At 38.3% G+C, this 27,231-nt stretch overlaps 1 protein-coding gene across 4 annotated transcripts in view; it reads right to left on the reverse strand.

Moving 5' to 3' along the window:
- The window catches only part of SLC2A13 (solute carrier family 2 member 13), a 531,951-nt gene that overhangs the window by 406,506 nt on the left and 98,214 nt on the right, over positions 1-27,231 (reverse strand). For all 4 annotated transcript variants that reach the window (XM_025283988.2, XM_025283989.2, XM_025283990.2 and 1 more), the window contains one exon: positions 26,259-26,418. In XM_025283988.2, coding sequence (XP_025139773.1) covers positions 26,259-26,418 — 160 coding nt within the window. The remainder of the gene's footprint in view (positions 1-26,258; positions 26,419-27,231) is intronic.

The following is a 27,231-nucleotide window of genomic DNA, read 5'->3' on the forward strand; positions in this document are numbered from 1 at the left end:
CATTCTCTTTAGTATCAAGATCACTCATAGAAAGATACCTTTTAAAAGTTTCTAAACTGAAGTTAACAAATGAGCTATTCTCTGGTACAACTACCAGTATCAGGACCTGCATACTAGACAACTAAGACAGGAACCTCCAATACTAAGTAATACTTTCAAATTGTGTGTTTGGGCCAGCTATCAACAAAGGAGACAAGCCTGGTTTCATCTCAGATTAAGCCTTCCCAGTGTCAGGAACTGAAACTGTAAACCAAACATCGTTCATTCCTAGGTGTCAACCTTCTACACTATGGCTGAGCAGACCTGCTAAGCTGCTGCTATCAGATGGCCTGTTCCTCACACAGAACCAAACAAGTCCTTCACTGAACTGAACATTTACAATCAATCTTGTCTTAAAGGAATCACATTGCTCTCACCTATGAAATGAAAGACAAGCATCCTCGAATAGACAAACATTTAAGACACAGTATTTTGTAGTTCATAACTGCCCTTCTCTGAACTGATGACAAAATGGTTATCTGATAACACAGTTAACAGATGAACCTATTATTTATCTCTAGTAGTTCCACAGTGATGTTAATTATGTTCCAAATTCATGAAAATCTACTTGAAGGTATAAACTCAGCTTGGACACATGATCATTTCACAGTAACAGCAAAAGTAAGAGCTGACACATAGCACTAGCACCAGTTACTGTGTGCCAACCACTGCTCAAAGGAATTAAAATATCTTAACTTATTTATCGCAAAACAACCATAGAACATAGGCACCATTATTATTACCATTTTAAAGACACAGAAACAAGGCACAAAGAAGATATAGAACTAGCATGCAGTAGAATTAGGATTAAAACCCAGGCTCCCTATAATAAATGTTTCTTTTAAGCTAAGCTACAATAAATGTTTAAATTACTTGATAAAATTCATAAAAGGGGGCATACATTTATATTAGCCTAATATTTCAATACTTTGAAGGATCGCTTCAGAAGTTTGTTGTTTACACATCTCTCGGTGTTGTTAACACATCTCAGTAAAGCCCTGCAGCAACAAAAGGAGAAAGAGCCTCTGAGTGCTGTCCTCCCCGTCTTGCCAAACATAGCACAGCATTGGGCTCGGCACCCACTGGGCTAGGGATCTGCAAACTGGACTTAACAACACTGACCCACTAGTGGCAAACCAAATATCCTTTTATCTTCTCAACACCAGAGTGTTTCTATGAGAACAGCTGACTATTAAAGAAAATATAATTTGTAAGGGTAAACTTCTACTGTTTACTATGCCAAACTGAATTTTTATTTCATTTTTCTTTAACCTATACAGGTCAACTTTTCACACAGGAAAAACTAGACAGTAAGACAACAGATAATTTAAAAGACGATTGGGGCAACAAAATTTTGACTTGAGAGTTGATCCTTTTAAAATGTTTTATATTTGTCATATAAAACATTTTAAAAGGATCAACTCTCAAGTCAAAATTTTGTTGCTCCAATCGGCTGTGCTGTGCTAAGTCATTTCAGTTGTGTCTGACTGTGACCCCATGGACTGTAGCCTGCCAGGCTCCTACGTTCATGGAATTTTCCAAGCAAGAATACTGGAGTGGATTGCCATTTCCTCCTCCAGGGGATCTTCCCAACCCAGGACTTGAACCTGCGTCTCTTACATTACCTGCATGGGCACGCAAGTTCTTTACCACTAGTGCCACCTGGGAAGTCCCTTTATATGACATACGATTTATGGCTTTAATTGTAAGTCAAGCTAAAACAGAAAGACTATCACAGCTAGGGGAATTGTATTACAAAGTGTTATATTTAAAACAAACTGTATAAAATTATTTTTATTTGCTCTTGAGGTGCTGGATTCTACTAACAGAAGACATTTTCATGTGGAAAAGCACAGTAAAGATTTTTTTGGACACTGCAGTCATTTAGCCAATTATCCTCCTAATGAGCCATGAGAGCATTAAGGTGCAGCTCAATAATTACTTCCCTACCTGTCTCTAGACCTCAGGTTGTTAAAAATTTACAATTTTAAGCCAAATCATCACATTACATTTTTCTAGTCATAGAGAATCTTGATATTTTTCAAAACATAATCTCTGAAACTGTCTTGGATACAGGGAGGGTTTTTAGCAATATCCTCTAATAATATAGAACACTGTCTTATAATAAATGGAAGAAAAATACCAAATGTATTTGTTATTATAACAGTTTTACCTCCATTCTTTATCTTCTAGTTTGCATTTATATCTATTTTCTATTCATTTAGAAATAAGAATGTTATGTTAACCCATTTCTAAGAATACAAATATATTAGAGGAATACTGTATCATAAATACTAAGATGCTATGCATTATTCTTTAAAACTCTACAATTTCAAACTGGCAGCCTTTCACATGTAATTATGATTTAAACTTTAAATCTTTTTTTCCTGAAACGTTTCACTGAATATCATAGAACGAGTCAGCAGTTAGAATCAGTAAATTCTCTGAAAACGTTACTTTATGAAGATTCATGTTACTTTATGCTTACTTACGGAGAAGGCAATGGCACCCCACTCCAGTACTCCTGCCTGGAAAATCCCATGGACGGAGGAGCCTGGTAGGCTGCAGTCCATGGGGTCGCTGAAGGTCCGACACGACTGAGCGACTTCACTTTCACTTCTCACTTTCATGCATTGGAGAAAGAAATGGCAACCCACTCCAGTATCCTTGCCTGGAGAATCCCAGGGACGGGGGAGCCCAGTGGGCTGCCATCTGTGGGGTCGCACAGGGTCGGACACGACTGAAGTGACTTAGCAGCAGCATGCTTACTTAGAATGCTAAGGCTAAACTTCAAACATCTTAATGTAAGTTAAGTGCCAAACTCTAAGAAGTTGAGCATGATGAACAAACTTAATTAGAGTGCTGCTGCTGCTGCTGCTGCTAAGTTGCTTCAGTCATGTCCGACTCTGTGCGACCCCATAGACGGCAGCCCACCAGGCTCCTCTGTCCCTGGGATTCTCCAGGCAAGAACACTGGAGTGGGTTGCCATTTCTTTCTCCAATGCATGAAAGTGAAAAGTGAAAGGGAAGTCACTCAGTCGTGTCCAACTCTTAGTGACCCCATGGACTGCAGCCCACCAGGCTCCTCTGTCCATGGGATTTTCCAGGCAAGAGTACTGGAGTGGGGTGCCATTGCCTTCTCCATAATTAGAGTGCAGTATTGTGTAAATACCAAAACATCTCCCCAAGCTGCAACTTTCCAATATATTGACCATTATACTCTGTACAGACTGGTAAGAATTTCCCCTTAAAAAGGCATAAATCAATCCCTTCAAACCACATCCAAAAACACAGTCCTTCAGCCCTATATCTAGAGCTACTCAATTTTGATGTTCAAGAGTCCTATGGATTTTGAGTTTTTTCATATATTTCTCATATTCTTTAAGTGATAATACATGACTAATACATTTACTCCAAAATCTCTATTCTTGGATTTACAAAAGAAACAGCCACCTTTAAATACTAATAATAAAATATTTACTCAATAGTCACCAAACATAAGTTATGATTTATATATGTCCTACTTAATGAAAAAGTTTTAAATGCAAGAACACAGTACTGAATTTTACTATCTGCTACAGTTATAACAACTTACTTCATAATATATTTTTCAAGTTTTGTTCATTACTCAGAAGAACTTAAAATAAGAATTATATTGCCTTAAAAAGGCTGCAAACGAACTTATCTACAAAACTAAAATAGAGTTACAGACATAGGTAATAAATTTATGGCTTCCAGCAGGTAAGGGGGGGAGGAATAAACTGGGAGACTGAAATTGACACATATACACTACCATATATAAAATAGATAGCTAATAAGGACCTAGGACAGGGATCTCTATTCAATACTCTATAATGGTCTATATGGGAAAAGAATCTAAAAAAGAATAGATACATGCACTTGTATAAAAGATTCACTTTCAAGTTTACCTGAAACTAACACAACATTGTAAATCAACTATATCTCAATGAAGAAATTATTTAAAGAAATAAAATACTGCCTAATTAAGGCCTCAGGCTAAGAAGTTAATTTTCTTCTGCCATTAAGGGCTATATTCTGTATTCATCAATGATCATTCATATTATCAATGACTAATACACTTGAAAATTTGATGGGAGATAGAACAAACAAGAGACACAGAGCTGGGGGTAAATAATAAAAAAAATTAATGTGTCAGGTTGTATTCTCTCTAGTAAAAAAAATGCAAATGAGCAATTTTTGTGTTACTTAGTAAATGAGTCTATGTTAAAAAAATCAGCCATAGGTATAAACATAGACATAAGCCAAATAAAATATTAACTTTATCTAGAATTTAGGGAAAACTACTCTGAAAGAAATCTGAGGTCAATACACAAGGCAAGTGGCTTCAATTCAGTTCAGTTGCTCAGTCGTGTACAACTCTTTGAGACCCCATGGACTGCACCACTCCAGGCCTCACTGTCCATCACCAACTCCTGGAGCTTTCTCAAACTCATGTCTATTGAGTCCGTGATACCATCCAACCATCTCATCGTCTGTTGTTCCCTTCTCCTCCTGCCTTCAATCTTTTGCAGCATCTGGGTCTTTTCCAATGAGTCAGTTCTTCTCATCAGGTGGCCAAAGTACTAGAGCTTCAGCATCAGCCCTTCCAATGAATATTGAGGACTGATTTCCCTTAGGATTGACTGGTTTGATCTCTTTGCTGTCCAAGGGACTCTCAAGAGTCTTCTTCAAAACCACAGTTCAAAAGCATCAATTCTTCAGCACTCAGCTTTCCTTATGGTCCAACTCTAACATCCATACATGACTACTGGAAAAACCATAGCTTTACCTAGATGGACCTTTGTCAGCAAAGTAATATTTCTTCTTTTTAATATGCTGTCTAGGTCAGTCATAGCTTTTCTTCCAAGGAAGAAAATTTCATGGCTGCAATCACCATCTACAGTGATTGTGGAGCCCAAGAAAATAAAGTCTTTTATTTTCTGTCACTGTTTCCATTGTTTCCCCATCTATTTGCATGAAGTGATGGGACCAGATGCCATGATCTTGGTTCTTTGAATGCTGAATTTTAAGCCAGCTTTTTCACTCTCCTCTTTCACTTTCATCAAGAGGCTCTTCAGTTCCCCTTCACTTTCTGCCATATGGGTGGTGTCATCTGCATATCTGAGGTTATTGACATTTCTCCTGGCAATTTTGATTCCAGCTTGTCCTTCATTCAGCCTGGCATTTTTCAACGCACTTAGCTTGGTCGAGGTTATTTAGTGTTGTAGTCACAGTAGGATCAGCAAAATACACTAGCTTTGATAGAATGAGATCAGATGCTATTTAAATAAATGAATGTGTTATTCGGCAGAGATATTAGATAGTCTTAAACAACATGGCAAAATGCATCAAGACTTGTACAAAATTCATAGTAAGAGTGCAGAAAATAATGTGCACAAAGCCATACCTATATATATATATATATATATATATACCCTCTTTTTTCAAACTCTGAATATCTTCCATATGCAAAGCTCTACACTTGAGAATATGGAGATACACAAATGATCAAGAGACATTTCCTTGCTTCAAGGAACTTATACCTAGTAATTGTGGAATGGAATAGTATTATATAATTGCTATGATTGAGATTTAGTCACAGTGTAAAAGTAAGGAGAAAAATTATTTCAACAGATGATATTAGAAAAAGTGTCATAGTAAACACAACATTTAAATTACCACTGACCATTGCAGAAAAGGAATACAAAGCAAGGAGCCAATATAAGATTCAAATTGAGACTTCCCTGGTGGCTCAGTGGATCAGATCAGATCAGATCAGTCGCTCAGTAGTGTCCGACTCTTTGCGACCCCATGAATCAAAGCATGCCAGGCCTCCCTGTCCAATACCAACTCCTGGAGTTTACTCAGATTCACGTCCATCGAGTCAGTGATGCCATCCAGCCATCTCATCCTCTGTCGTCCCTTTCTCCTCTTGCCCCCAATCCTTCCCAGCATCAGAGTCTTTTCCAATGAGTCAACTCTTCGCATGAGGAGGCCAAAGTACTGGAGTTTCAGCTTCAGCATCATTCCTTCCAAAGAAATCCCAGGGCTGATCTCCTTCACAATGGACTGGTTGGATCTTGCAGTCCAAGGGTCTCTCGAGTCTTCTTCAAAACCACAGTTCAAAAGCATCAATTCTTTTACAAGTGGTTGACCAGATTTCCCAGCCCCACTTGTTAAAGAGATTGTCTTTAATCCATTGTATATTCTTGCCTCCTTTGTCAAAGATAAGGTGTCCATATGTGCGTGGATTTATCTCTGGGCTTTCTATTTTGTTCCATTGATCTATATTTCTGTCTTTGTGCCAGTACCATACTGTCTTGATAACTGGCTTTGTAGTAGAGCCTGAAGTCAGGTAGGTTGATTACTCCAGTTCCATTCTTCTTTCTCAAGATCACTTTGGCTATTCGAGGTTTTTTGTATTTCCATACAAATTGTGAAATTATTTGTTCTAGCTCTGTGAAGAATATCGTTGGTAGCTTGATAGGGATTGCATTGAATCTATAAATTGCTTCGGGTAGTATACTCATTTTCACTATATTGATTCTTCCAATCCATGAACACTCTATATTTCTCCATCTATTAGTGTCCTCTTTGATTTCTTTCACCAGTGTTTTATAGTTTTCTATATATAGGTCTTTAGTTTCTTTAGGAAGATATATTCCTAAGTATTTTATTCTTTCCGTTGCAATGGTGAATGGAATTGTTTCCTTAATTTCTCTTTCTGTTTTCTCATTATTAGTGTATAGGAATGCAAGGGATTTCTGGGTGTTGATTTTATATCCTGCAACTTTACTATAGTCATTGATTAGTTCTAGTAATTTTCTGGTGGAGTCTTTAGGGTTTTCTATGTAGAGGATCATGTCATCTGCAAATAGTGAGAGTTTTACTTCTTATTTTCCAATTTGGATTCCTTTTATTTCTTTTTCTGCTCTGATTGCTGTGGCCAAAACTTCCAAAACTATGTTGAATAGTAATGGTGAAAGTGGGCACCCTTGTCTTGTTCCTGACTTTAGAGGAAATGCTTTCAATTTTTCACCATTGAGGATAATGTTTGCTGTGGGTTTGTCATATATAGCTTTTATTATGTTGAGGTATGTTCCTTCTATTCCTGCTTTCTGGTAAAAGAATGAAACTGGAACACTTTCTAACACCATACACAAAAATAAACTCAAAACGGAATAAAGATCTCAACATAAGACCAGAAACTATAAAACTCCTAGAGGAGAACATAGGCAAAACACTCTCTGACATACATCACAGCAGGATCCTCTATGACCCACCTCCCAGAATATTGGAAATAAAAGCAAAAATAAACAAATGGGACCTAATTAACCTTAAAAGCTTCTGCACATCAAAGGAAACTATTAGCAAGGTGAAAAGACAGCCTTCAGAATGGGAGAAGATAATAGCAAATGAAGCAACTGACAAACAACTAATCTCAAAAATATACAAGCAACTCCTACAGCTCAACTCCAGAAAAATAAATGACCCAATCAAAAAATGGGCCAAAGAACTAAATAGACATTTCTCCAAAGAAGACATACAGATGGCTAACAAACACATGAAAAGATGCTCAACATCACTCATTATCAGAGAAATGCAAATCAAAACCACTATGAGGTAGCATTTCACACCAGTCAGAATGGCTGCGATCCAAAAGTCTACAAGTAATAAATGCTGGAGAGGGTGTGGAGAAAAGGGAACCCTCTTACACTGTTGGTGGGAATGCAAACTAGTACAGCCACTATGGAGAACAGTGTGGAGATTCCTTAAAAAACTGGAAATAGAACCGCCTTATGATCCAGCAATCCCACTGCTGGGCATACACACTCAGGAAACCAGAAGGGAAAGAGACACGTGTACCCCAATGTTCATCACAGCACTTTTATAATAGCCAGGACATGGAAGCAACCTAGATGTCCATCAGCAGATGAATGGATAAGAAAGCTATGGTACATATACACAATGGAGTATTACTCAGCCATTAAAAAGAATACATTTGAATCAGTTCTAATGAGGTGGATGAAACTGGAGCCTATTATACAGAGTGAAGTAAGCCAGAAAGAAAAACACCAATACAATATACTAACGCATATATATGGAATTTAGAAAGATGGTAACAATAATCCTGTGTACAAGACAGAAAAAGAGACACTGATGTATAGAACAGTCTTATGGACTCTGTGGGAGAGGGAGAGGGTGGGAAGATTTGGGAGAATGGCATTGAAACATGTAAAATATCATGTATGAAACGAGTTGCCAGTCCAGATTTGATGCACGATACTGGATGCTTGGGGCTGGTGCACTGGGACGACCCAGAGGGATGGTATGGGGAGGGAGGAGGAAGGAGGGTTCAGGGTCAGGAACACATGTATACCTGTGGCGGATTCATTTTGATATTTGGCAAAACTAATACAATTATGTAAAGTTTAAAAATAAAATAAAATTAAAAAAAAAAAAAGCATCAATTCTTCGGCGCTCAGCCTTCTTCACAGTCCAACTCTCACATCCATACATGACCACAGGAAAAACCATAGCCTTGACTAGACGAACTTTTGTTGGCAAAGGAATGTCTCTGCTTTTCAATATGCTATCTAGGTTGGTCATAACTTTCCTTCCAAGGAGTAAGCGTCTTTTAATTTCATGGCTGCAGTCACCATCTGCAGTGATTTTGGAGACCAGAAAAATAAAGTCTGACACTGTTTCCACTGTTTCCACATCTATTTGCCACAAAGTGATGGGACTGGATGCCATGATCTTCGTTTTCTGAATGTTGAGCTTTAAGCCAACTTTTTCACTCTCCACTTTCACTTTCATCAAGAGGCTTTTGAGTTCCTCTTCACTTTCTGCCATAAGGGTGGTGTCATCTGCATATCTGAGGTTATTGATATTTCTCCCGGCAATCTTGATTCCACCTTGTGTTTCTTCCAGTCCAGCGTTTCTCATGATGTGCTCTGCATATAAGTTAAATAAATAGGGTGACAATATACAGCATTGACGTACTCCTTTTCCTATTTGGAACCAGTCTGTTGATCTATGTCCAGTTCTAACTGTTGCTTCCTGACCTGCATATAGATTTCTCAAGAGGCAGGTCAGGTGGCCTAGTATTTCCATGTCTTGAAGAATTTTCCACAGTTTATTCTGATCCACATAGTCAAAGGCTTTGGCATATCAATAAAGCAGAAATAGATGTTTTTCTGGAACTCTCTTGCTTTTTCCATGATCCAGCAGATGTTAGCAATTTGATCTCTGGTTCCTCTGCCTTTTCTAAAACCAGCTTGAACATCAGGAAGTTCACAGTTCACATATTGCTGGAGCCTGGCTTGGAGAATTTTAAGCATTACTTTAACTAGCGTGTGAGATGAGTGCAATTGTGTGGTAGTCTGAGCATTCTTTGGCATTGCCTTACTTTGGGATTGGAATGAAAACTGACCTTTTCCAGTCCTGTGGCCACTGCTGAGCTTTCCAAATTTGCTGGCATATTGAGTGCAGCACTTTCACAGCATCATCTTTCAGGATTTGGAATAGCTCAACTGGAATTCCATCACCTCTACTAGCTTTGTTCGTAGTGATGCTTTCTAATGCCCACCTGACTTCACACTCCAGGATGTCTGGCTCTAGGTCAGTGATCACACCATCATGATTATCTGGGTCGTGAAGATCTTTTCTGTACAGTTCTTCTGTGTATTCTTGCCATCTCTTCTTAATATCTTCTGCTTCTGTTAGGTCCATTCCATTTCTGTCCTTTATTGAGCCCATCTTTGCATGAAATGTTCCTTTGGTATCTCTGATTTTCTTGAAGAGATCCCTAGTCTTTCCCATTCTGTTGTTTTCCTCTATTTCTTTGCATCGCCAAAGAAAGCTTTCTTATCTCTTCTTGCTATTCTTTGGAACGCTGCATTCAGATGTTTATTTCTTTCCTTTTCTCCTTTTTTCCTTTTCTCCTTTTCCAGCTGGGAGGAGCTACCCCACGCCCCTAAGACCAAGGCCAAGGGCAACGGCCGAGAGGAGCAACCCCACGCCTGAGGCCAGGGGCGGTGGCCGGGAGGACCAACCCCACGTCCTGATGTTCCACCAGCGCAGGAGGGCCTACAGGAGCTATCCCATGTTTAAGGTCAGGAAGGGTGGCGGTGAGGAGATACCCCTCGTCCAAGGTAAGGAGCAATGGCTGTGCTTTGCTGGAGCAGCCGTGAAGAGATACCCCATGCCCAAGGTAAGAGAAACCCAAGTAAGATGGTAGGTGTTGCAAGAGGGCAGACACACTGAAACCATACTCACAGAAAACTAGTCAATCTAATCACACTAGGACCACAGCCTGGTCTAACTCAATGAAACTAAGCCATGCCCGTGGGGCAACCCAAGACGGGCGGGTCATGGTGGAGAGATCTGACAGAATGTGGTCCACTGGAGAAGGGAATGGCAAACCACTTCAGTATTCTTGCCTTGAGAACCCCATGAACAGTATGAAAACGCAAAATGATAGGATGCTGAAAGAGAAACTCCCCAGGTCAGTAGGTGCCCAATATGCTACTGGAGATCAGTGGAGAAATAACTCCAGAAAGAATGAAGGGATGGAGCCAAAGCAAAAAGAATACCCAGCTGTGGATGTGACTGGTCATAGAAGCAAGGTCCGATGCTGTAAAGAGCAATATTGCATAGGAACTTGGAATGTCAGGTCCACGAATAAAGGTAAATTGGAAGTGGTCAAACAAGAGATGGCAAGAGTGAAGGTCAATATTTTAGGAATCAGCAAACTGAAATGGACTGGAATGGGTGAATTTAACTCAGATGACCATTATATCTACTACTGCAGGCAGGAATCCCTCAGAAGAAATGGAGTGGCCATCATGGTCAACAAAAGAGTCCGAAATGCAGGACTTGGATGCGATCTCAAAAACAACAGAATGATCTCTGTTCGTTTCCAAGGCAAACCATTCAATATCACAGTAATCCAAGTCTATGCCCCAACCAGTAATGCTGAAGAAGCTGAAGTTGAACGGTTCTATGAAGACCTACAAGACCTTTTAGAACTAACACCCAAAAAAGATGTCCTTTTCATTATAGGGGACTGGAATGCAAAAGTAGGAAGTCAAGAAACACCTGGGGTAACAGGCAAATTTGGCCTTGGAATACAGAATGAAGCAGGGCAAAGACTAATAGAGTTTTGCCAAGAAAATGCACCAGTCATAACAAACACCCTCATCCAACAACACAAGAGAAGACTCTATACATGGACATCACCAGGTAGTCAACACCAAAATCAGATTGATTATATTCTTTGCAGCGAAAGATGGAGAAGCTCTATACAGTCAGCAAAAACAAGACCAGGAGCTGACTGTGGCTCAGACCATGAACTCCTTATTGCCGAATTCAGACTTAAATTGAAGAAAGTAGGGAAAACCACTAGACCATTCGGGTATGACCTAAATCAAATCCCTTATGATTATACAGTGGAAGTGAGAAATAGATTTAAGGGCCTAGATCTGATAGATAGAGTGCCTGATGAACTATGGAATGAGGTTCGTGATATTGTACAGGAGACAGGGATCAAGACCATCCCCATGGAAAAGAAATGCAAAAAAAGCAAAATGGCTGTCTAGGGAGGCCTTACAAATAGCTGTGAAAAGAAGAAAAGCGAAAAGCAAAGGAGAAAAGGAAAGATATAAACATCTGAATGCAGAGTTCAGTGGATCAGAATCTGCCTGCAAAGCAAGGAACATGGGTTCGATCCCTGGTCCAGGAAGATTCCAAATGTCATGGAGCAACCAAGCTCATGATCCACAACCACTGAGCCTGTGCTCTAAGAGCCTACAAGCTACAACTACCAAGCCCACTTGCAGCAACTACTGAAGCTGCCGTACCTAGAGCCTATGCTCTGTAACAAGAGGCCACTGTAAGGAGAAGCCTACTCAGCACAACCAAAAGTATCCATAGCTCGCCACAACTAAGGAAAGCTTGCAAAACAACAATGACCCAGCACAGCCAAAATAAATAAATAAATATAAATAGGTAAAATTAAAATATTCAAATTAACTTTTGGTAAAATTTGCATATAATATAATGAGATGATCCAAGATATACCATTCTATGAGTTAATGTATCTATATCCATACATGTCTCCTTGACCATCTTAGTCAAGAAGCACATTTCCATCATCCAAGTAGGTTCCCTCAAACCCTACCCACTTCCAGTCAATCCCCATTGCCTTAGATCATCACTGGTCAAATTTCTGTCCCCATAGTTAATTTTGGGGCTTCCCTGGTGGTTCAGTCAGTAAAGAATCTGCCTGCAGTGTGGGAGACCTGGGTTTGATCCCTAGGTTGGGAAGATCCCCTGGAGGAGAGTATGGCAACAGTTAATTTTGAATGTTAATGAAATTTATATGGAATCATAGAGACCATACTCTTTTGTGTCTAGCTTCTTTCAATCATGTTTTTGAGATACATTCATCCTTTCTAATCTACTGATTTATCAATCCTTACCAGTCTCTCATTGATTATTTTCACTGTATACTAAGTCTTGAAATCAGACTGAATTCTCCACCTTGTTCTTCAAGATGGTTTTGGCAATTTTAGGTCCTTTACTTTTCTGTAAAAATTTTTAAATCAATTATCCATTTCAATGAATTCAAATGAATGTAAGTGGTGATGGTAGACATCTTAATCTTGAATTATATCATAAGGGAAAGCATTTAAGCTTTCCCCATTGAATATAAAGTTGGCTGCACATTTCTTCATGCTGCTGCTGCTGCTGCTGCTGCTGCTGCTAAGTCACTTCAGTTGTGTCCGACTCTGTGCGACCCCATAGATGGCAGCCCACCAGGCTCCCCTGTCCCTGGGATTCTCCAGGCAAGAACACCGGAGTAGGTTGCCATTTCCTTCTCCAATGCATGAAAGGGAAAAGTGAAAGTGAAGTCGCTCAGTCGTGTCCGACTCTTAGCGACCCCATAGACTGCAGCCTACCAGGCTCCTTCGTCCATGGGATATTCCAAGCAAGAGTACTGGAGTCGGGTGCCATTGCCTTCTCCACACATTTCTTCATAGATGTCCTTTACTGAATTCAAGAAGTCTCTTCCTTTTTAGTTTGCAGAAAAGGTTTTATCATAAATAAATGTTATTCTGTCAAATGTTTTACTGCATATACTGAGATTGATCACTTAGGTTTTCCTCCTTTAAACAATTCAACATGGTGACTTCTACAAATTACTTTTCATATGGTAAACAACCTGACTTTCCTGGGAAAACCGTCTCAGTCAGTTTACATAAATGATTTATTATTCTTTTATATATCATTGTGTTTTATTTTACTAATATTTTAAGTATACTTTTAATCAGTGTCTAGAATTTACTCTCCTTGTAGTAACTTAAGCCACTTCCAGAACTAACAAGTTATGAATTTGAACCACTGTTTTTCCAAATGAACTGGAATCTTCATTACTACCAAAAGTGCAGCCCATCCAGAAGTTCAATGTTACAGCAATATGCAGCCCTTATGTATAATCTCTTAACATAAAATTTATTGGCACCTATTATGATATACTTTAATATTTAACATGTATGTATACCTACTGAGTATCCAATATGTGCCACTGTTGAATGTACTAAAAATAAAAAACTGGACAGCTGAGGCATGACTAATTTCATTTAAAAAGTCCACAATATTAGTCATGCTGGCCTCAAAACCCAGCTGGGGAGTATTCCTTCTACTTCTGTTTTCTTAAAACTTTTGTTTAAGCTTGGAATATTTCTTTCTTAAATGTTTTATAGAAGTCACCAGTGAAACCATATGGGCCTGGAGTTAGCTTTTCAGGTAGGTTACTACTACTGATTCAACTTAATAAACATAGTAATACTCAGATTTTCCATTTTACCTTGTGTTGGTTTTTAGTAGAGTTGTGATTTTCAAGCAATAAGCCCATCCCATCCTTACTGGCACAAAAGTGTTCCCTCAACTATCTTTATATCAATAGAAATGATGTGCTTTTACTCCTGAAAATGGTAACTTGTACTTTATCTTTTTAAATCAGTCATAATCAGTTTACCAATTTTATTAATAATTCCCAAGAACCAACACTGTTTATTTTTTCTATTGTTCACCTGCTCTATACCTTGGCTTCTATTATTTATTATTTAATCCTTTCTGTTTTATTAATTTTTAATGTGCTCATATTTTTCTAGCTTAACATGAAACTTAGATCATTTGACTTCTCCACTTCTCTAATAAAATCACTCTAGCTATATATATTATGCTGTAAGCACAGCTGAACCTGTATTCAACAAATTTTGATATATTTTATTTCCTTTGAACTCAAAATTATTTTCTCATTTTTCTTCTGATGTCTCCTGAGTTATTTAGAACATGTTGCTTTAATTTCCAAATATTTGAAGCTTTTCTGGTTATTTTATTGATGTCTAATTTAATTCTGCTACAGTTAGAGAACACACTCTAAGAGTCACTTTTAAAATTTATTAACTTTTATTTTCTGAATGTTGAGCTTTAAACAAACTAAGATCATGGCATCTGGCCCCATCACTTTATGGGAAATAGATGGGGAAACAGTGGAAACAGTGTCAGACTTTATTTTGGGGGGCTCCAAAATCACTGCAGATGGTGATTGCAGCCATGAAATTAAAAGATGCTTATTCCTTGGAAGGAAAGTTATGACCAACCTAGATAGCATGTTGAAAACCAGAGACATTACTTTGCCAACAAAGGTCCGTCTAGTCAAGGCTATGGTTCTTCCTGTGGTCATGTATGGATGTGAGAGTTGGACTGTGAAGAAGGCTGAGAGCCCAAGAATTGATGCTTTTGAACTGTGGTGTTGGAGAAGACTCTTGAGAGTCCCTTGGACTGCAAGGAGATCCAGCCAGTCCATTCTAAAGGAGATCAGTCCTGGGTGTTCATTGGAAGGACTGATTTTGAAGCTGAAACTCCAATACTTTGGCCATCTCATGTGAAGAGTTGACTCACTGGAAAAGACTCTGATGCTGGGAGGGATTGGGGGCAGGAGAAGGGGACGACAGAGGATAAGATGGCTGGATGGCATCACCGACTCGATGGACGTGAGTTTGAGTGACCTCCGGGAGTTGGTGATGGACAGGGAGGCCTGGAGTGCTGCAATTCATGGGGTTGCAAAGAGTCGGACACGACTGAGCGACTGAACTGAACTGAACTTTTATTTTATGATTCAACATATGGTCAGTTTCAGAGAATGTCTGATATAAATTTGAAAAAGAATGTGTACATTGCAGCTGTCGGGTATGGCCACCTACAAATGTCAACTATGGTTAGGCAGTTAAGAGTGGTTTCTAGTTTTTTTGTAAACTTAATTTTTGTCTAGTTGCCCTATCAGTTGCTAAAAGAGTTAAAAATTCTCAAAATATGAGCCTGAATTTGTCTACTTCTTCCTTTAGTTCTATAATTTTAAAATTGTGTTTGTTGTTGTTGTCGTCACTCAGTCGTGTCCGACTCTTCTCTGAAAAATTTCCTTCGCATTTCTTATAATGCAGGAGGTCTAGTGTGAAAAGACCTTCCTAATTTTAGATTACCTGAAAATGTTTTATAAGCATAATCTTGGTGTTTGTCTACCCTGACCAATTTTTTTTTCAATTATGGGTCACACTTTCTGTTTATCTGCACGCCTAACAATTTTTAATGTGTTTTGAAAATTGTGGATAAACTCTGAAGACTCCAGATCTTGTTCTCTCTGAAGAATACTGACTTTTTTTAATCAGGCACCTTGTATCTGTGGAAGCTTGGTTTTACACTTGGTTAGTGTAAATCTGCTTTCAGTTCTGGCTTATTCTTAGGAGAATTCCTTAAGCAAACAACAAGGCTTTACGCCTAAGGTATGGTTCTTCTAGGATTTCAATGGAAAACTCAAGGCATTGGCCCCTCTAACCTGGAAGGTTTCAAATTCCAAACATGTCTTCCCTCCTATGTGCAGGAAATAAGATCTCTCTCATCTTTCACCATCTTTTAACTATTGTTTTCTGCAGGCTCCATGGAATCTCCCTTGTAATATTCATAGTTCAGGGATCTATAAAATATTTGTAGCAAATTAATATTCATATATAGAGGCTTCCTCCTATATGAGTCATTTTTTCCCTGGATTTTCCCCTCAAATTTCATGTGCTCTGGCCACCCCCAACTCTAGCCACTGATAAGACAGGACAATAAAACTGCTGCTTTCTAGTTAAGTTCTCACTACCCAGTATCACGAATTGAGGGTTGGTAGCTCTAACGGTAAAGAATCCACCTGCAATGAGGAAGACCCAGGTTGCATCCCTGGGCTGGGAAGATCCCATGGAGAAAGAAATGGCAACCCACTCCAGTATTCTTGCCTGGAGAATCCCATGGACAGAGAAGCCTGGTAGGCTACAGTCCATGGCCTCGCAAACAGTCGGACAGGACTTAGCAACTAACATTTTCACTCAGAGAAAAAGTCATAGGTGTATGCCTCACCATGAACTGTTCCCTACAAGGATCAAATGTCCCTTCAGAGTTCTCCAGTGTTTTAAATAGTTTTCTATTTTTTTTTTAAATTCTGTCTCTGACTTATAATGGTTATCTTCAGTGGAAGTTCAGTTCAGTTCAGTTCAGTCAGTCGCTCAGTCGTGTCCGACTCCTTAAGACCCCGTGAACCGCAGCACACCAGGCCTCCCTGTCCATCACCAACTCCCGAAGTCCACCCAAACCCATGTCCATTGAGTCAGTGATGTCATCCAACCATCTCATCTTCTGTCGTCCCCTTCTCCTCCTGCCCTCAATCTTTCCTGGCATCAGGGCCTTTTCAAATCAATCAGCTCTTCACATCAGGTGGCCAAAGTATTGGAGTTTCAGCTTCAAAATCAGTCCTTCCAATGAATACTCAGGACTGATCTCCCCTAGGATGGACTGGCTGGATCTCCTTGCAGTCCAAGGGACTTTCAAGAGTCTTCTCCAACACCACAGTTCAAAAGCATCAATTCTTCAGTGCTCACCTTTCTTTATAGTCCAAGTCTCACATCCATACATGATAACTGGAAAAACCATAGCCTTGACTAGACGGACCTTTGTTGGCAAAGTAATCTCTCTGCTTTTTAATATGCTGTCTAGGTTGGTCATAACTTTCCTTGTTATGCAAATTAGTCTCATTAGCAAACTATATTAACTTTTTACCTGGAAATTTCAGATAGTTGAATGTGAGGTGATTTTTACTGCTAGCTTTATGCAAGATAGAGATTCAGTCTAAGATTTTTGGGGGAGACAACAGGAAACAAAACTTAAGAACATTTAAGAGTTAGTATGTTCTTAGCTATTAACTCATTTGATTCTCATAATAACACTGAACAATTGCTGAAGCATTTGCTAAATGAGGATGTTAGTGCTTAGATAAAGCAATCCATTTACTGTTAAAGTAAGTCTCAAGTCTATACTACGCAACTTTTATGATAAACAGTCATACATCTTTGGTCTGAATTCTGTCAATAATATAATTACAAATATCTTTAATATTAAGATATTCACTTGTAAATAGGCTGTTAACCAAATTCATCTCTCTTAAAATGGCCAATGTCATAAATTATAAGGGTTCTCTCTCCAAATATATGTGCTTAAAAATATCATCCTCTTTTAAATATGATTCTTAAAATCATCTTATGGACACAGTTTTTAAATTATAAAATATTATGAGGGAGAGAACCTCATAATTTTTTTTCATCTAAAGTAATGCTGGTTTTTAAAAAATTATTTTCTAAGACTGTCAATAATCAAAGTGAACTCAAACAACGCTACTGTTAAAGAGAGCACAATGGATTCAAAGTTCTATTCATACTTAGAAGTGGGAAAGTGGGAAAACTAGCCTTCCCACTTCACTTTCAAACACCCAAATAGTACTCATGGCCCTCCCACTAGCCATTCTGAAATGCCCAAACATGATTGGCTCTTGCATACTACAGGGCTTTTAGAAATTAGATTTTACCCAGAGTTTCCTTCTCCCTCATTCTGTCTGGAACTCTTCTATTCATAAAAGACTCAGCTCACATATCATTCTACTGTTAAGGTAAGTTATTCTTTCCCCTTGAGAGTTCCCATAACACTATGATTTACTTAACATGTCAATGAAAAGTCTCTCCTTCACTTGCATGTGAGGTGCTTGATTAAGAGCAAGTACATTTCTGTTTTGTTTGCGTTTTTTTTTTTTTAACTTTTTATTTTGTATTGGGTAACAATGTTGTGATAGTTTCAGGGGAATAGCAAATGGACTCAGAAATACATACACACATATCCATTCTCTCCCAAAACTCCCTCCCATCCAGGCTGCCACATAACACTGAGCAGAATTCCATATGCTATAAAATAGGTCCTAGTTGGTTGTTCATTTTAAATATAGGATTGTGTTCACGACCATCCCAAACTCCCTAACTAGGACAGGTACATTTCTTATTGATCTTTCTATCTCTAGTGCCAAGTACAACAGAAGTATATAATAGGTATATAAAAAACCAAAATTTTTTTGAAAGACTGAATGATTTCCATACTAACCAATGTCTCCAAGAGTATCATGTCAATACCTCACATCAATATTCTGGCAGTATTCAACAGGTTCCCTAAACCCATCCAAGAGCCAAGAGTTCCATAAATTCTGGACATCACTGTTATCTTAGTCATTGACTCACATTATGCCATGATTTGCTTAAAAAGTATTAGCTTCCCTTTGCTTGTAAGGGGAGGCAACTTGCTCCAGGATTCTTGCTTGGAAAATTCCATGGACAGAGGAGCTGGTGGGCAGCAGTCCATGGGGTCACAAAGAGTCAGACATGACAGCACACGCACAAACACAAAACCTCCAGCCCAGAATTCACAGACCTCTACAATCTGGCACCGATCTACTGTGTACATTATCACTTCAATTTAAAGCCTCCTGATCCTGCCTTCATCCATCCTAAATTCTGCCACCATTTTCACCTCAGTCCCCATAAAGTGAAGTCACTCAGTCGTGTCCAACTCTTTGTGACCCCATGGACTGTAGCCTACCAGGCTCCTGCATCCACAGGATTTTCCAGGCAAGAGTACTGAAGTGGGTTGCCATTTCCTTCTCCATTTCCTTTTCTTCAGTCCCCATGAATCCTACCAGTTCTTCAAAGCTCAGCATAAGTCTCACGTTGTCCATAAATCAGCCTTGTAATTCTCCAGGAAAAAATCTAATACAGATGTAACTAGTCCCATGGACAGAGTAGCCTGGTAGGCTGCAGTCCATGAGGTTGCTAAGAGTCGGACACGACTGAGCGACTTCACTTTCACTTTTCACTTTCATGCGTTGGAGAAGGAAATGGCAACCCACTCCAGTGTTCTTGCCTGGAGAATCCCAGGGACGGGAGCCTGGTGGGCTGCTGTCTATGGGGTCGCACAGAGTCGGACACGACTGAAGCGACCTAGCAGCAGCAGCAGCAGCAACACTAATACCTTGTGCTTTCATTCATCGCCTTTATTACCTCAAATTTTCCTTCTACAGCTGAAAAAAGAAAAGGAAAATAAAAGAACATCATATGAATGATGAAACATACAAAAATACCCAGCACACCTGGATACTTTGCAAACAGTTGTATATAGTCTACTGAGGTAAAATAAGATAACTGTAATATAAAAATAAATAAATTGGAGAATTAGTAAAAGCCAATATAAAGGAGAAGAATATAGCCCTTCTTTAGATATACCATTATTTTTAATATAAATCACATGATGATTTATGTATTTGTAAATAGAGGAACACTAATTTGAAAATCGGCTCTGTCCAAGAGAGAAGAGCAAAAAATGTTCTGGATGCAGACAGGTATATTATTTTGAGGGAGGTAAAGTCTCAGAGGCTCAGAAACCACTTTTCTTTCTCTTATTTTTATGCTCAGTAAGAAATGCTTATGATTAATAATCTTGCTTTCCAGCTATCTGCAAAGGGTATCTATTCCCCAGCAGAAATTAATGAATTGGCACTGGCTTTATAATCAATATCTCTTTAGTTTGGTTAAGAGTCTCTTCCCTGGAGCCCAGTCAATTTTAACTTAGTTCAATAAACACTTACTGAGCAATTACTATGTTCCAGGCCCTTTTCTAGACCTAAAAATGAGTACAAGGTCAATGATATTAAAAAGCTTCAAAGTGAAATAAATAAACAGAATAAGCAAATGGTTCAAAATAGTACAATCAGTATAAAAGTAAAGCCACATACAAAGCATTATGAAAGGACAAAGGGACAAAAATAGATTCACATGATATACAAAGATTTAAAGGAGGAATAAGAATCGAACCGGTAAAGCAGGACAGGGTAGAAAGACTAATCAAGGCAAAGTGAGCAGAAGGAAAAAACAAACATGAAAAACAAGATGTGACTGGTGTATAGAGTTTATAGGCATAAACCTACATTGTATAAAGAAGGAGGGAAGGAGATAACAATAACCTAAAAAATCTAGGAAAACAGATATTGATTGGATAACAAAAAACACTGCAAGCTGTGATGAATAGACTGATTTCTTTCTGTAGGAAATAGGGAATCTTTGAAGCAGTGGCACATCCAGATAAGTATTTTAGATCAATTCTGGTGGTGGCAAAGTTCACTTTACTCTATGCTTATAGCGTGCCAAACTTTAACTCAACAATTACAAAAGAAAACCTTTCTTTGCCTGAGGTTAGTGACTAAATCTCACCATGCTCAATAAGCACAATTTAAAAGTATTAGCACAGAAAAGGGCAAACAGTGATAAAACTTCCTATCATGGGTGTTAACTACCAAAATCACTCTGTCATCTTTATAAGTACTATATCAGATAAAAATAAAATCTTTCACAAAATTATTAGTCTTCAGGGAAATGCAAATCAAAATCACAAGATGCCACTCATACACACTGAGACAAGTACCATGGAAAAAGAGAGATAATAAACGTTTATTAGGATATGGAAAAACTGGAACTCTCACACGCTGCTAAAAGGGAATGTGAAATGGAGTAGACACTGTGGAGGATAGTCTTACAGTTCCTCCAAAGGTAAATATAGTTACCATATGACCTAGCAAGTCTACTCCTAGGTATACACTTGAGAAAATTGAAATTATATCTCCATTCTGAAACCTGTACACAGATATTCATTGCAGCATTATTTTTAACAGCCAAAAAGTAGCAATCACTCAAATGCCCATCAACGAATGAATGGCTACCTAATATGTGATCTATCCCATTGTTATTGTTGTTTAGTCACAAAGTCCTGTCCAACCTTTTGAGACCAATGGACTGCAGCCTTCCAGATTCCTCTGTCCATGGGATTTTCCAGGTGAAGTGAATGGTTTATCAATTATATTTCAATAAATCGATTTTAAAAGACTGAATCTTTATTGATACTTTCAAAAACCTATTTCCCCTTTCCTCATGGAACCCAATGATATTCTTCCCAATATAGAATGTATGATGACTCTACAGTGTTAGAAAAATATCAGTCTTCTACTGCCGAATATTCTACCGGCTAGAAAAATATCAGTCTTCTACTGCTGAGTATTCTACCGGCTAGAAAAATATCAGTCTTCTACTGGTCGATCTTCTGCTGGCAATTCTAGACAAGTTCATCTTCCAGCAGTTCAGCAAAAAACAATTTACATCTAAACAATAAGAGAATAGAAGCACTGACCCATCAGGCAAAATAAGGTGATTTAGCTTTTCAACAAAAACACCTGAGAGGCTTCTCAGTCAGTTTCAACTTCTGTATATCTTAATGCTATTGTTATCATAAAAATGATAAGTAATCACATTTTAGCTAATAAACTCTCAGAAGCTGAATGAGGGAAAAGGTGGGTAGATATCAAGTGAAAAGAACAGGCTTTAATTTATGACATCTAATAACCATATGGAATGGTTTGCTTGGAAACAAACCGAGATCATTCTGTCATTTTCAAGACCACACCCAAGTACAGCACTTCAGACACTTTTGTTGACTATGAGGGCTACTCCATTTCTTCTAAGGGATACCTGCCTACAGTAGTAGATATAATGGTCATCTGAATTAAACTTGCTCATTCCCATCCATTTTAGTTCACTGACTCATAAGATGTTGATATCCACTTCTACCATCTCCTGCTTGACACGTTCAATTTACCTTGATCCACAGACTTAACATTCCAGGTTCCTATGGAATATTGTTCTTTACAGCATCAGACTTTAACTTCACCACCAGAAACAACCACAGCTGAGCATCATTTCCATGTTGGCCCAAACACTTCATTTTTTATGGAGCTGTTACTATTAATAATGGTCCTTCTCCAATTACACATTGGACACCTTCCAACCTGAAGGGCTCATCTTCTAGTATCTTATCTTTTTGGCTTTTCATACTGTCTATGGAGCTCTTCAGGCAAAAACACTAAAGTCAGTTGCCATTTCCTTCTTCAGCGGACCATGTTTTGTCAGAACTCTTCCCTATGATCCATCTGTCTTAGGTGGCCATGAATGGCATAGATCACAATTTTACTGAGTTACACAAGCCTCTTGGCCATTATAAGACTGCAATCTCAAAAATGACAGAATAATTAAGGGTCGTTTCCAAGGCAAACCATGCAACATTACAGTAATTCAAGTCTATACCCCAAGCACTGATGCTGATGAAGCTCAAGCTGACAAGTTGTATGACGACCTAAAACACCTTCTAGAACTAAGAAAAAGATGTCCTTTCCATCATAGGGGATTGGAATGCAAAAGTATGAAGTCAAGAGATACCCAAAATAACAAGCAACTTTTGCCATGGACTACAAAATGAAGCAGTGAAAAGGACAAGCGAGCTTTGTCAAGAGAACACGTTGGTCACAATGAACAGTCTTTTCCAACAAACCAAGAGACGACTCTATACATGGACATCACCATGTATGTCCATGTGTAGCGTCAACACCAAATAAGACTCTACACATGGACTTTGATTTTGGATGGTCAAAACCAAAATCAGATTGATTATGTTCTTTGCAAGCCCAAGATGGAAAAGCTCTATGCAATCTGCAAAAACAAGACCTGGAGCTGACTGTGCTTCAAATCATCAGCTCCTTACTGCAAAATTCAGGCTCAAGTTAAAGAAAGTAGGGAAAACCACTAGGCCATTCAGGTATGACCTAAATCAAATTTCTTATGATTATACAGTAGAGGTGACAAATAGATTCAAGGGATTAGATCTGGGAGATAAATTTTGCAGAACTAGGAACAGAGGTTCGAAACACTGCACAAGGAGGCAGTGAACAGAATCATCCCAAATAAAGAAAAAGAAATGCAAGAAGGCAAAGAGGATGTCTAAGGAGACTATACATATAAGTTGAGGAAAGAATATAAGCAAAAGGCAAGGGAGAAAGGGAATGATACACCCAACTGAAGCTAGAGGTCTAGAGAATAGCAAAGAGAGATAAGAAGGCCTTTTTAATTGAACAATGCAAAAAAAAAACAGGAAAACAAAAAAACTGGTAAGACTAGAGATCTTTTCAAGAAAACTGAAGCTAACAAGGAAACGTTTCATGCAGGAAGGTCATGAAAAAGGACAGAAATGGTAACGACATAACAGAAGCAGAAGAGATTAAGAAGAGGAAGCAAGAATTCACAGAAGAACTATACAAAAAAAGGTCTTAATGAGCTGGATAACCATAATGGTGTGGTCACTCATCTAGAGTCAGACATCTTGGAATATAAATTCAAGAGGTCTTAGGAAGCATTATTAAAAACAAAGCTAATGGAGGTGATAGAATTTCAGTTGAGCTATTTCAAATCCTAAAAGATGATGCTCTTAAAGTGCTGCACTCAACAGGCCAACAAATTTGGGAAAACTCAGCAATGGCCACAGGACTGAAAAAGGCCAATTTTCATTCCAATCCCAAAGAAGGGCAATGCCAAAGAATGTCCAAACTACTGAAAAACTGTGCTCATTTCACATGCTAGCAAGGTTATGCTCAAAATCCTTTAAGCTAGACTTCAACAGTATGTGACTGGAGAACTTCCAGATGTACAAGCTGGGTTTCAAAGAAGCAGAGGAACCAGAGATCAAATTGGCAACATTAGTTGGATGATGGAGAATGCAAGGGAGTTCCAGAAAAACATCTACTTCTGCTTCATTGAGTAAGCTAAAACCTTTCACTGTATGCATCACAACAAACTGGAAAATTCTTAAAGAGACAGAAATACCAGACCACCTGACCTGTCTCCTGAGAAACCTGGATGTAGATCAAGAAGTAACAGAACCAGACATGGAACAAGAGACTGGTCTGAAATTGGAAAAGGAGTATGACAAGGCTATATAGTCACCCTGCTTATTTAAGTTTTATGCAGAGCGCATCATGTGCAATGCACTGGATTTCACTGGATTTGGCTGGATGAAACATGAGCTAGAATCAAGATTGCTGGGAGAAATATCAACAGCCTCAGGTATGTAGATGATACCACTCTAATAGGAGAAAGTGAAGAGGAACTCAAGAGCCTCTTGATGAAGGTGAAAAAGGAGAGTGAAAATGCTGGCTTGAAATCAACATTAAAAAAATTTCACATCATGGCATCCAGTACCATCACTTCATGACAAATAGAAAGAGAAAAAAGTGTAAGCAGTGGCAGATTTTCTTTTCCTGGGCTCCAAAACCACAGCAGACATTGACTGCAAGCTAGAAATTAAGTCTTGCTCCTTGGAAGGAAAGTTATGACAAACCTAGACAGGTATTAAAAAGCAGATAAATCACTTTACCAACAAAAGTCCAGGTAGTCATAGCTATGGTTTTTCCAGTAGTCCTGCATGGATGTGAGAGTTGGACCATAAAGAAGGCTGAGCGCTGAAGAACTGACGCTTTCAGACTGTGGTGCTGGAGAAGATTCTTGACAGTCCCTTGGACTGCAAGGAGACCAAACCAGTCAATCCTAAAGGAAATCAGTCCTGAATATTTACTGGAAGGACTAATGCTGAAGCTGAAGCTCCAATACTTTGGCCACCTGATGCGAAGAGTCAACTGATTAGAAAGGACCCAGATACTGGGAAAGATTGAAGGCAGGAAGAGAAGGGGATGACAGAGGATGAGATGATTGGATGGCATCACCAATTCTATGGACACAAGTTTGAGCAAGCTCCAAGAATTGGTGAAGGACAGGGAAGCCTGGAGTGCTGTAGTTCATGGGGTTGCAAAGAGTTGGACACGACTGAGCAACTGAAATGAACTGAACTGATGCTGGTAACAACTTATCATCTCCCTCTTTCTGTTCTTCTACAGGGAAGAAAAGAAAGAGGAATTTCTTGCTTCTTCAATTTTTAGTAATCTTTCACTTTGTCAGAGATTCATTCCTTCAGAGGTAGAAAGTGGTTTCTCAGCATCGGCAGACAGTTAATGCTTTAAATAAATGTGTCCTCTCTTTAATTGTTTCTGACAAACAGAGGCCCTTACTGACTTCTGTGAGTTTCTTCACATAACTTGTAATAAAACTTCATCAGTCTAAGTCTTTAACAACTCCGATTTATTGTGCCACTTACATACGTAAGTTTAATTCCCTATATCCACATAGCAGTAAACCCTTTTTCTTCAGCTGTTAAGAATTAATTTCAATACTTTAAGCATGATGAAAATATGTACCAGATTCTGTTTTGTGGAATATTTTATCTCCAGCACCTATACAGAGTATAGGGAAATTCTATTAAAAATTAAACCCCTGGAAGAGTTACATGAATCTGTTTTTTTGAATACCATGAAGTATATCAAAATTTCAAGCCCATAATATCTTAAGTTTTAACATGAGATTGTTTGTTTTAAAAAAAAAAAGACTGAATTCTCTTTCAGATCAGAATGTAGCTTCTTAAATCCAAAAAGGACATTAGTTATATCTGCAGTTCATAAATAGCTTGTCAATCACTGATAAAATTCAAAAACTCCATGCATATTTATTGTTACATTCATTTTAAACAAATATTGCAAAATACCATACACAGTGTGAGAAATGTCACCTACATGCTAAAAAGTCCGGTAAATATCAATTCTTAATGATAGGTTCCTTGTCTATTATTAAAATAAATATCAGCTCTGGTCCACTTAATTTTGCAGAATACCATCATGTATGAATTAGCTGTAATGATTCAAAATACCTAGTTATATTTTTTCTTTTCCATCATTTCTCAATTTTTCTTCTATCCCCTAAAGTCATAATTTATTTGAAAATTAAATGTAAGAACGTTACAGACCTCCATCCATCTTTCTGAAGATAACTGAAGGCTCCATCAACAACACTTGCAAAGAACTGCCCTCCTGTGATGAAGAGGGTATTAATGGTGACTAATCGGCCTCTTAAATTGGGGGGTGAGACCTCAGCAATGTACACTGGCACCGTCATAGAAGCAATGCCTGTAAAGAAAGGATGAAAAGTAAACATCAGACATCATTCAAGAATGAAAAGTAAACACCAGACATCATTCAAGATTTCTGCTGTCGTAGATGTTAAGATAGACTAAGACATATACACACACATGTATGGGGGCTTAGTTTTTTATTTTAAACAAAGGTTTACCACATATTTAAAGATTTTGTTTATAACTGGTAACTACTGAATATAAGTAAAGACATGTTAAATACCAATCTATAAATATCATTTTCATATTGTCACTTGAAAGCCCACAAATGAAAGTAATCCTAGAGATCTCAGATAACTTTAGAAAGCATGTTTAAGAATCCTTTAAAACTTTATGAAGACTAAAAAAAGGAAATGCTCTCTAGGTAGAATATAATCATTGAAATATTGTTAGTCCATATGGAAATGTAATCAGGCAATGGTGAGAATAAAAAATTATCCCCAAGATTTTATTTTAAGAAATAATTCAGTCCAGGTTCAATGCACGATACTGGATGCTTGGGGCTGGTACACTGGGACGGCCCAGAGGGATGGTATGGGGAGGGAGGAGGGAGGAGGGTTCAGGATGGGGAACACATGTATACCTGTGGTGGATTCATTGTGATATTTGGCAAAACTAATACAATTATGTAAAGTTTAAAAATAAAATAAAATTTAAAAAAAAGAAAGAATTCAGGATTGGTTTAAAGTTGTATGCCATAGAACTGTAGTTTTTAAAAAACGTGGTCCTGCTGTCCATATCTAGTTCGCTTCCCAGGGGCACTTCCAATTTCCAGATATGTCTGGTTATTTAACCAAAATCTAACATC

Source organism: Bubalus bubalis, chromosome 4 (assembly GCF_019923935.1).
Source record: "Bubalus bubalis isolate 160015118507 breed Murrah chromosome 4, NDDB_SH_1, whole genome shotgun sequence".
NCBI classification, from domain to species: domain Eukaryota; kingdom Metazoa; phylum Chordata; class Mammalia; order Artiodactyla; family Bovidae; genus Bubalus; species Bubalus bubalis.